The 10,836-nt window shown below is 45.8% G+C and overlaps 1 protein-coding gene across 1 annotated transcript in view; it reads left to right on the top strand.

Annotated features, from left to right (window-relative positions):
* Window positions 1-892: 892 nt before the first annotated feature.
* CCDC167 (coiled-coil domain containing 167) overlaps window positions 893-10,836 on the top strand; it is a gene marked incomplete at its 5' end in the record, with an annotated part of 11,128 nt that continues 1,184 nt past the window's right edge. The window contains 3 exons of the mRNA XM_010293331.1: window positions 893-952; window positions 7,198-7,292; window positions 9,772-9,824. Coding sequence (XP_010291633.1) covers window positions 893-952; window positions 7,198-7,292; window positions 9,772-9,824 — 208 coding nt within the window. The remainder of the gene's footprint in view (window positions 953-7,197; window positions 7,293-9,771; window positions 9,825-10,836) is intronic.

Below are 10,836 nucleotides of genomic sequence, written 5' to 3'. Positions count from 1 at the left end.
TGCTGCCGCCACCGCCGCCAAAGCAGTGTTCCCCTGGAGACTGGTGGGTGTTGGGGACGGCCGGGGCAACGGGGGCTCAGGGACACTGCTTCAACCAGGCTGTGTTGTGTCGGTGCCAGGCCTGGCTTCCATCTTAATGTGCGACGGCGCTGGAGGAGGCCGAGGCAGGACTGCCTGCGCCAGGCCCTCCCTTGTGTGGAAAGCTCAGTGTCTTGTCCTCTGCCCCAGGCCTTTGACTGGGCCGTGGTGTTCAGTGCCCTTGCTCCTGCTGAGCCTTTGAGCCAGTGCAGGGAGAGGCAGTGTGTGTGCCTGTGGAGGGTGCTGCGACAAGCCCTTGCTCCTAGGGAGCAAATCCATGCACAGCACAGCCTGCGTGTGTGATGGTGAAAGTCAGCAGTGTGCTGGGCACAGGCTGCTGCTTTTGACGAACCCAGTGATAAACTAGCGCAGGAGGTGCCTGTAAATAATACCAAGGAGGAGAGGAAAAGACTACAAGTTTTTAAGAGTGTGCCTTCCTTCTAAAGCTGCCTTTTTATTATTGTGCTTGGGTGTTTTGTAATCTCCTGAGTGGCAGGAGGGCTGATGGTTAGCTTTGTTTAAGCTTTATACTTAATACGTATTAACAAACTGAGGTATGTTTGTTAAAGTCTCTCTGAAGCAGACATCATTCTTGCACTGAACAGTGCTATCTGGACTGATTTGCAGGAGGTAGTGGAGAGCCCATAGCTCAAGTCTGTGGATTGTGGATACTTTGAGGACAGCAAAAGCCTGAACTTTCCTGACAAATGTGTGAAATGGGGCAGGATTGATCCAGTCAATCTCACTGGTCATCTCTCTGTCCTGAAGTCTTTCAGATCAGCATATGCACAAAAGACCAAGATAGCCAGGGTAGAAAAGCCAGGGAGAGCACTTGGGGCTTGTCATATATGCTTCATCAGCTGGTAATGTAAAAGTGAGCATCCTACTGTGCCATATGAATGAGAGTTCAGTTTGTAGTAGTTTTCTGATCTGTTTCACCTAGTGAGGCTTTCATTGGAGAAACAGACGTTTCTGGCCCCTCTAACCCAAATATAACCACCAAAGGGAGTCCAGAAGGGAGTATGCTGACTGTCCAAGCTTCTCTTCAGTGAGCCTAGTGGGGAGAGTTGAACTAATGAATTTTTCGTGGCGGTTGTTTGAGATATGACAGACAAGGAGAGTTGAGATGGTAGGGTCTACCTTACAAAAAGAGAGGTGGTAAAAAGGGTGAGCTTGTCAGGGACCTACCAGTCACAGAATGAAAAGGGACTGATTTTAGATGCCACAGAAAATTCTTAGAAAGTGTTTGGGGACTTCTGGTAGTTTTAGATTTTTATTTTTTTTTAGAAGTTACCATGATAGAACACACTACTCCTGGAAGTACTGTAGAACTACTTTTCTTAGGTGTGTTAGAGATGAAAACTTAACCTGTTAGTACAAAGATTCTATTAAAAGATAAAATCTTTCCCCCTTGCAGTGATGAGAAAGGTACTGAATAGAAGTTAGGGAGGAAGAAAACAAAATCCCTTTAAGCCAGAGGAAGAGAGGGCTGTGTTCCAGATGTCAGAATGCATGACAACAAAGATATTGATTTCATAATTTAAACTTTTATTTGGTTCAGTATTACCTTCTGAGCTGTTATGATTGTAAAGAAAACTTTCCAAATGAGTCTTAATATGACATGATGCATGGCTAGCTTCGAAAGGCCTAATCTAGGCAGAGTCATGCTTGTTTAACTGAAGTCATGATGCTAAATGAATGCAATTTTCTGTAAGGACACTTACCAGATTAGCTTACGCTTACAAATTGCAGGTGTAATTGATATGACCTGGTTTAAACTGATATAAATGTGTCTCCATAATGTTGTAGTGGTTTAAACTCATGCCACTTCTTTCATATAGCTCTGTAGTCTTTCTACAGGCAGCCCTATTGACAATGCTGAGCTGCACAGAACTTGCTTGAGGAAACTCATCAGGAAAATGAAACTGGAAAGACTGGGCCCTCATAGCAAAATAGTGAAAATGGAATGAGCTTAAGAGAGTGACAAGGATGATCAAAGGTGTGGAAAACTTCTATGCAAGAAACAACTAAGCATACCAGGTCTTTTTAAGCTTGCAAACGTGACTGCAAGGGGACCCTATATAGGTCTGTATTTTCTGTGTGCTATTTGTAACTTTAAACAAAGAGTGAACATTCACTGTTGATACAAAATTAGGGCTATCAAACGAAACTAGCAGCTGACAAGTTCAGAACAAACAGGAGGGGGTTGGTTCTTCCCATAACCTGTGGCTGTGCTGTGAAACTCCTTGCAAGAGGATGTTGTAGTCCTTAAAAATATACCTGTGGCTCAGACAACAACTGAAAAAAAATCATGGAAGCAAAAAAGCGTGGCTATTAAATGCAAAGAGAACACCCTGCGCTCAGACATTGCCTGAGAGGCAAAATGTCAAGTGTGTGGAGAAAGTATTGTTATGTGTACTGCTGCTTCTGACAAGGCAGTGGCTGATCAGCATCTATGCAAGAGCATAAAGAATAGGGAAAAGGCCAACATAGTCTTTACTTAGTAAAGATGTTCTGACAGGATTTTTCAAAAAGCTGTGGGTGGTGCCATGCGGTCATGTCTGTGTGCTGTCCTGCAAAGACACTGATCTGAGCTGAGGCAGGGCGGGCTGACTAGTTAGTCTCCAGATAGTCTCTGCAAGGCTGAAGGAGGTAGGATCCAGCATTTTCTCCTTTACCAACACAGAGGGTTGATCTGCAGGATTTATCTTAGACTTTGCCGGTGGCTCATCCTCTGTTGTGTAGTAGCTTGCCTGGTAAATATTTCCAAGCATGCTGTGGGCACGGCATCTGCAAAATGATTTGCCAGCCTGCAAAATGATTCCAAAAGCATGGTGAAAGTGGAAGTGTGTCCATGAACTGCAAGCTAGCATGTGAATTTAAACAAAACTTGACTCTGCTGGACTGATTTTAATAATCCAGCCAAATTTGTGGATGCAGGAACCACTGATTCTTCTGTGAAAAGAACTGCTCAAGTGTGCAGGCAGGTGACAAGGCATGAGAAGACTGCTCAGGGAAGGTTTTGGGTTTTTTTGCCCCCACCTCTTCAGTTGGCTTTGATCTGTTTTATGAGGGTCAGAAGACGAAAACCTCATTACCTAACGCTGTTGGATGTCGACGTATGTGTGATATGGCTCTTTGCCAGTATCTTAATTAGGGAATTCATAAAAGCGGAGGGTGGATGCCAGTTCTTAAAAAGCGCTTTTAGCCTTTCTGCTGGAAAGAAAGCTTTTATTAATTCATTACAAAATGTATTAAAAGGGGTCCAGCTCAACTCTGTAAGCAAAGCTACTTCTTTTTCTCCTCTCTCTTTGTCTCTGCCTTTGTGAGCCATTTCAGGCTCCCTGCCCAAGATGGTCCCGACAAATGAGATTTGTAATAAGCATGTAAGTCAGTTTGGATTGAAATCCATTCCAGGTCTCTCTGGTTTAAAAAGGTCTCCAGATTGTGAGCAAGTGTTGCCAGAATTCAACAAAAATGGCTCAATGCCTTGTCATACCTTGTGGAGCAAGGGAGGCATCTGCTCTTAGATCCCTGTGAGTGCCTGAAGCTGCTGGGACTTGACTTTCTGGAGCAGCTCTTGAGGAGCAGAAGGGCAGCTCTGTGTGCCCCAAGCTGCTGCCTGGATGTGAAGCACCTGTTTCACTTGCCCCTTTTAACTGATGCTACTTTAAAATGTTGCTGTGGGTGAAGTCCTGTGTCCCTGCTACAGGCCATGTGAACCTGAGGAGTTGTCATGAGCTTTCTGCATGCTGCACTTCAGCTCTGTCCCAGAGGATCCTCTTCATCGAACGGAGACTCAGAAGGAGCAGGGTTCATCTTTGCAACTTACAAGCCACTGTGCTGAAATTGCCACTGAAAAGATAAGTAAGTGTGAAGTGCAGTGATGGTTCAGCTAAGCAAGCTCTTCATTTTCATGCGGGCTTCCAGTAGGCCTAGGTACATGCCCCAACTAACCTTCTCTTGTATTAGTAGGAGGGAAAGCTTTCCATCTGCAACAAGCTTAGGTATGTACCTGCTTCTAGGACTGCTTTTCTGGAGAGCTGCTGTGGGGAATTATGCCAAAGCTCTACAGGTTTTCTTGTGCTACAGCTTTACAGGCTATGGCCCCCCGAGAGTTTCCTCAGCAGACCAGAGAGTAATAAGTAATGCCCAGGCATTGCTCCGATTTCTCCCTGTGCTTATTTTCTATTTCTCTCTTTCCTTTGCCTTACAGTGATGAGTTAATTGGATGGCTTAGCTGCTGAGAGACTCCTAGCTTGCAGGAAGAGATCCCAAATCCCAAGTGAGGCAATGGCACATCAAGATGTGCTCTGCCTGTAGTTTGGGTCGGTGTCTGAGGCTCCTTGTGTAAATCCGCCACCTCCAGGAGACAGATAGTATGGTCCTAATTTGTAAGTAGGGAAACTGAGGTACAGTGAATGGATAACATCTAGGAACCCTCACTCTTGCCCTTCCTTACAACCCTTAATGCCCCAGACTATCCTGAAGAAAAGTAGTAGTGAGATTCTGGAGGAAGAATATTTTGTTCATTCAGCAATATGTTCCTCCTTCTTTTCTTTTTTTTGATTATTTTCTGTCCCTTGTGCCCCCAGCTCAGCAAAGCTGATGGTGCAGTTCTAGGGCATGTGGTTTATTAGCAAATTATTGCTTTCCAGCAGGGGACCCAAACTTTGGTTTTGATTTAAGAGCAGTAAAGCCAGTTGAAACTTTTAAAGCATTATGTAGAATCTGGAGATTTTTAGTCAGCAGAAAGTAAAAGCATTGGCAGAGTTGGGCAGAATATCCTCTTGTTATGTCTCATGAAATGGTGGAAGTGTGGGCAGAGAGTGTACTAGTGAGAGCAACTGCAAACTGAGCAAGAGGAGCAGTTCTGGAGGAGAGGATAAGAAGTACAATGGCATGGATAATTTAGTGGTGGGTTTGGTAGCTGACTAACCAAAGCTCTCACTAAATAGTATTATTTAGCATGATTTTAAAACGTGTTTCCAGAGAAGGCATGGTGCATTGTAATAAGTTTACTAGCTAAGGATGAGCCAGGTAACACATATTGAAGTACCTCTTGCTGTGTGTGTATGTGAGGGTTTCCAACACATAAGGGAGCAGAGAGACAGTCGTTTGGAAATGTTACGGACTGGTGAGGGAGATGATCATTCTTAAATTGGTCTGGACAGACACTCCACCTCCACTCTATGGCACTCTGCTATTACATTAGCTTGCTGATAAGCGTGGTCAGAGCTGACTTGGGTGAAGCAGACTGGGGCAGTGCATCTCGCTGACTGGGCTGTAGTGGATGAAAGACAGTGATGAGCAGCTGGAGTTAACATTCTTAACTGGCACAGCTGGATAACGAGGAAGAAATTATCTTTGCCCTGACCAAATGCATTTTCAGCTAACATGCTTCAGAAATATCTGTGTCTCCATCCAGGCAAACCTAAGCATTGCCAAACACAGAAGCGCCATTTGCTGTGCCCTGGGATCAGATGATGTGCCTTGGTGTGCCACTTGGGCTCAGGGGAAGCTGTGTAGGTGCCTTTGTGGAGCCTGACATCTCAGCAGCCTCATATAGCCCAGTTGCCTAATAATAAGGGACTTTGAAATTGCTAACTGGTAAGATGCAAAGATTTATTTGAGCCTTGTTATATGTAGCCCCCTCCCCAGCTCTACTGTGCTCCTTGCAGTGACACTATTCAGCTGACTGGCTAAACTCCTTTTTGAAGTCTGCTTTGTTCTCCCCTTTACATCAAGCCTCTTCTCCTGTCCTGCTTATTTATAACGCTTGCCTGCCTTTCCTGAGCAGAAGGTGTGAGATTGCTAATGAGCTCAGGATGGAGCTGATCCCCAAAGCAGCAATAATTAGGGATCACTACCTTTGATTTTGTTTCCCATATCACTGTTTATGGGAGCATTTGTGCTCTGGGCTACCTCTGAGGCTGATGTCTGGGCAGCTCGTTTCTCATTCCACCTCAGTACTTTACCTGGGACCACGCTGCCTCTTAGCTTCTGGTTTGTGAAGGCTCCTACCACAGAGAGGCCATGCTACCAGCCATCTAGCTGGCATTGGCCTCGCTTGGAGAACCAGACAAAGCAGGAGTGTTACGCTAAGTAGCTAAAAAGAGCGGTCACTGCCACCTCAGGGCACCAAGGCCATTTTATTTCAGGCTAGGGTGTTGTGTTCATATTATCTGATTAGTCACACTGTTTCGCTGCTGGAAGCAAGCCTCAAAGACAAAGTTTTCCTAAAGATGTCTACACTGTGCTTGCCAAGCAGAAAAGAGGAACGATTCCCAGGAGAACTGTTGTCTGTGGTAGGATTCCCTCCTGGGCAATCCATTTGCACAAATGTAGATCAACCTTCTTGTACTTATCCATGGTTACTCCCCTCTGCAGAAGGACATGAGGAGGGGGATGGCTGTTAGGAAACCTGGCAAGGAGACACAAGGAGATGACCAGTGTTTTTTCTGCATGGAAACATGTTGCTGCCAAAACTTCGTGCAGGTCAAAGGCATGGAGGATGTGGTGAATGCTCTCTTGAACATACTCTGCAGACTGCTGTTGCTGTTGTAGATTTAGTTGGGTAAAAGAGATGGTAATTATCGGTGTTTCCCCTTTGTCCCCTCTTCACCCAAGCAGACAACTGAGGGTTTTTTGTAGTCATATCCCATGAACTTCTGCATCTGTTCACGGCACTAAATCAAGACCTTGTCCCTCAGGCTTTGGCCAAGGCCAGTCTCTCTCATTTTATCCTCTCTTAATTGCATAAAGACGCTTTAGGTCACATCTTTGCTTGTGGAGCCACATGCAAAGAAAGTAGAACAGGCTGGAGCAGGATTGGAGCTTAGCAAAAGGTGCTGGCCAGTCACACAAGTAGGAGTGTTAGAGATGGCTTGGCTGCGTCTGGGATTACAATGTCACAGTTGCCTGGGGTATAATACAGGCTGGTGTAAGAGGTGGTGGGCTCCCTATGCTGTGATGTCTATACAGAGCTGGGGCTGTCGCTCCCTTGACTTGGGGAGGAAGGAGGTAGGGTGGCTAAGCTGCCACCCTTCCCATCCCAGAGGGGATGGATCCGTGTTAGCTGGGAGAGGAAATGACAGTGACTGGTGTGGTGTTTTTCAGATTGATGGACTGGAGGAGAAGCTGGCACACTGCAGACAGAGCATGGAGGAGATGGATCTTAAACTGCGCAGGGAGAAGCTCAGCCCTGAAGGAAGGTATTGATGACAACCTCCTTTTACAGCTGTGGCTGTGCACTTCAGCTAGCTGTCATCCTGCTGTAGTACTGAGCAACGGCTCTTGAAGGAATGGAAATGTGGTTCCCCATGACAAGACTCTCTTCCCCCAGCTTGGAGCTTACTTGAAGAGCTTGCTAGGGTGAGGAGCTCAGCGATACATGGAGAGAGCTTTATTTATCAACAGCCTCGCTCTGTAAGCTGCAATGCAACCAGCCAAGTAGTGCCCAAAACTTGCCAGTTCATCTGCAGGGCTTACTCCTGGCCCTGCTAGGAAACAGCTCTGTGAGTCTGGCAAAGGTTCACTGCAGGCTGCTACTCAAGCCTTGCTGAAGCTGCCTAAGTTCAGCCAGGGGAGATGTGCAGCAACTACTACAGAGGGCCAAACCAGGCTGGGATGCAACTGGGAAAGGGGCTGAGGGAAGTGACTCTATCTGTGCCTGTGTTGCAAATGTGTCTGGATGAAGGGATGCAGTGACACACTGGCTTTTCTTGGGAAAGGGAAGAGGGACAATTCCCCTGAAATCTGTCGCTGACATAGAAGAGACAACTGTAGGCTTTTAGAGCTGAGACTCAAGCAAGGACTTTGACCTGGATTTTGTAGCAGACACAGGCAGAACCTGCTATTTTTCTAGAATGTGAAGCAAGAGATCCTAGATCTCCCAGCTGATTCTCAGATCTGTCTGCTTGAGGACATTCTTCCAGTCGCCAGCATCTTACTGCTTTGCTCCTAGCAAAAAGGCTGGGAAGCTCAATCATAGGCCCAGGGAGCAGTCCTGTTGGTCGTGGTTTTACAGTACCGTCCTACAGAACCCAGTTATAAGTGATCCTAGCAGTGGTGGCATCTTCACACCCCATATTTACTAGTCCTAGGTTATCTTCTTTGTTCGTCCTTTCCACTCTGTTGTTTTGCTCTGTCTGCCATTCCTTGAAGCCAGCCTCTCCTTCTCTTTCCTCCTCCTTTACTGGGAATTTTATATCCCCATCCATATTTGGACAGGTTCCTGTCTCCTCCTGTCCCTTGTTGCTTTAGCTCCTCGTCTCATCAGTCCGTCATCTAGGCCTAAATTATTTGTCTTCTGTTTACTGTCTTTATTCTTTATCTGCTACTGAGGTGGCCAGCAAGCAAACCTACAGTTGTAGTAACTTGACAGGACAGAATATATCTGTATGATTTCCTCTCTGAAATATAGGGCCTAGAGAAAAGAATTAGGATTAGGGGTTCCTGGGGCCTTTTCTGAATTATATAACTTGTATGGATATGGAAACAGAAATTCTGTTGCCCTAATCCAGACCATTTGAAAAACCCTGCAGGAAGGTACCATGATCAAAATTATTGATTCAGTGAGTAGTACACAAAGGAGAGCTGTGCTTTCCCATTTTGAAGTTCAGTTGTCATGGTTTCTTCATGTCTTACTCTCAAAGCCTCTCCCCTTGACTCTCTTTACAAGGCAAGTTTGTACGTAGCAGCTCAGTTATGTTGGTAAATCTGTCTTCTTGCTTCCTCCTGGCTGCACTCCACCTTGCTTTTCCCCAGTTGCCTTTAAGAGCCCTTTCCTCTCCCACTACTCTGATGTAGCTTGCTTTCTTGCCATCCCTTACTTAGCTAGCTGTACACATAAATTTGGATCTCTTTCCTCCTACAGGTTCTTGCTCTGCCCCAAGGGGAACAACAAACTCTGTTACACTTACTGCCTTCTGTGTCTGCTCTGAACCAGGAGATAATTTGTTAGTGCAGGTTTATTTATATGCACACGGTCTGAAAGGAGTGACCGTGTCCTCTCTGCCGTAATGGAAATGCTGATGCTTTCAGGCAATTTGTTTTGTGTTTAAAATATAAACTCTGTATTAATTAATCATCTTGTGCAGTTTAAGACAAGGGCTAGGTTGGCCCAAGTTACTCTGTTGTTATTATCCTGAGTTTTCAGTCTAATAATAGGTTGTTTAACTGGTTGTTACTGGGCTTGGATGGATTCAGCTTGCTTCCTTGATTGACCAATTTGTGTAAATTGGATACCTCTGGGAAAGGGATCCCAGCTCCAGTTGGTGAGAATTACCATTCCAGCACTGAGCCAGAAGTGCTTGGAGGGGCAGGGTCCTCTGCAGGACCCTGCCCCATCCTGTAGCTGTGGCAGAACTTCCTTCCCCACCTGGGGGAACAGAGTAGGGGGCTGACACACAGACCTCTTTCTAGCCTGCTTGCATACACTAACACTGTCCTGAAAGGAGAGATATGAAGCAATTTGGGGTAACGAAAAAGTAATCTAAAATCTAAAACTGCTGCATCTGTTCTCTTGCACAGCTGAGGGTTTCTAAACTGTCACCTCTCCTCAGTGAAGGGTGAGGGCCTCATTCTGTGAGCAGATATCCCTGGCAGTGGGACAGTCTCTCTTCCAGTATATAAGCAAAGAAATAGGCTGTGTTGTGCCTCACAGGTAATGAACTCCTCTTCTCATTACAGAAAGTCACTGGAGAGAGAGAGAGACTTACTAATGACCAAAGCTGACAACTATGGTAAGAGCTTCATTAAAAATGGTCCCTCTGGGCTGGATGGGATGAGTGCTGCAGCTTAGCTTTGTCTTCAAGCTCCTGCCACCTCTGACTTCTGCCTTTGAGTTTAGGTGCAACCAAAGGGAGTTAGACTGAGGGAAATCTGGTCAGTGTATAATAGGAGTCTGGATCCTCCTGCTTGAGCTGTGCTATCATATGTAAAAAAAAAAAAAAAGCATCAGCTAATGAGAGGGGAAAGATGTTACTCTCACATACCCCAAATCACCAGTCTTCCGATAATCTTAGCCAACAAAAGCTACTTGAGTAGCTTTTACCATCCTCCCCCCCTCCTCCCCCCCCCTTTTTTTTTAGTAGAGGCTTGCTAAGCAAGCTTGCAAGTGCTGCAGTGTAGCAAAGTATTCTTTTCTTGGGGACGGTTCTCACTGCATCAGTTTCTGGGGCCATTCAGCACCTGAGCATAGGGATTCACACTGATGTGCTACCTGCAATTCCAGAGGGCCAGGGTCTTTCCTTGCCGCAAGTCCTGCTGTAGACACATTAAAATGAGAATCCCTCTGAGCTACAGCACATTTGACAGCACTTCCATGCTGCTGGGGATGCTGCTGTGCATGTCTTCAGGCTCCTAGTGTTGATCAGTGTGTTAACGGCTTGACAGCACTCTGCAGCAGTGCAAGCACCGGAGGTCACACAAGGGAAAGAAGAAGTGTTTTTCTAGGCCTGGAGAGTTGAAAGCTGAGGCATGGCCAGCAAATGTATAATTTTAACTCATGTTAAAGAACTGTTTTGAGAAGACTAACAGTTACTTTCAACAGATTCAAAGCTGTTCCCTAAGGGCCTACCAGTAGAGACAGGGAAGATTCTGCACATTGCTGCCACCCTTTTACAAGCAGTCAGCCATCACTGAGAGCAGCAACAGCCTCACCTAATGGTGATGGCTGCTCCTCCTGGAACAGGACAGTGCACACAGCCTTTTTAGCTCACTGCTATGGCCTCTGATTAAATATGCTTATAAATA

Source organism: Phaethon lepturus, unplaced genomic scaffold (genome assembly GCF_000687285.1).
Source record: "Phaethon lepturus isolate BGI_N335 unplaced genomic scaffold, ASM68728v1 scaffold55378, whole genome shotgun sequence".
In the NCBI taxonomy this organism is placed as follows: domain Eukaryota; kingdom Metazoa; phylum Chordata; class Aves; order Phaethontiformes; family Phaethontidae; genus Phaethon; species Phaethon lepturus.
The sequence above is the reverse complement of the archived record's forward strand: the minus strand, read 5'-3'. Positions and strand labels throughout refer to the sequence as shown.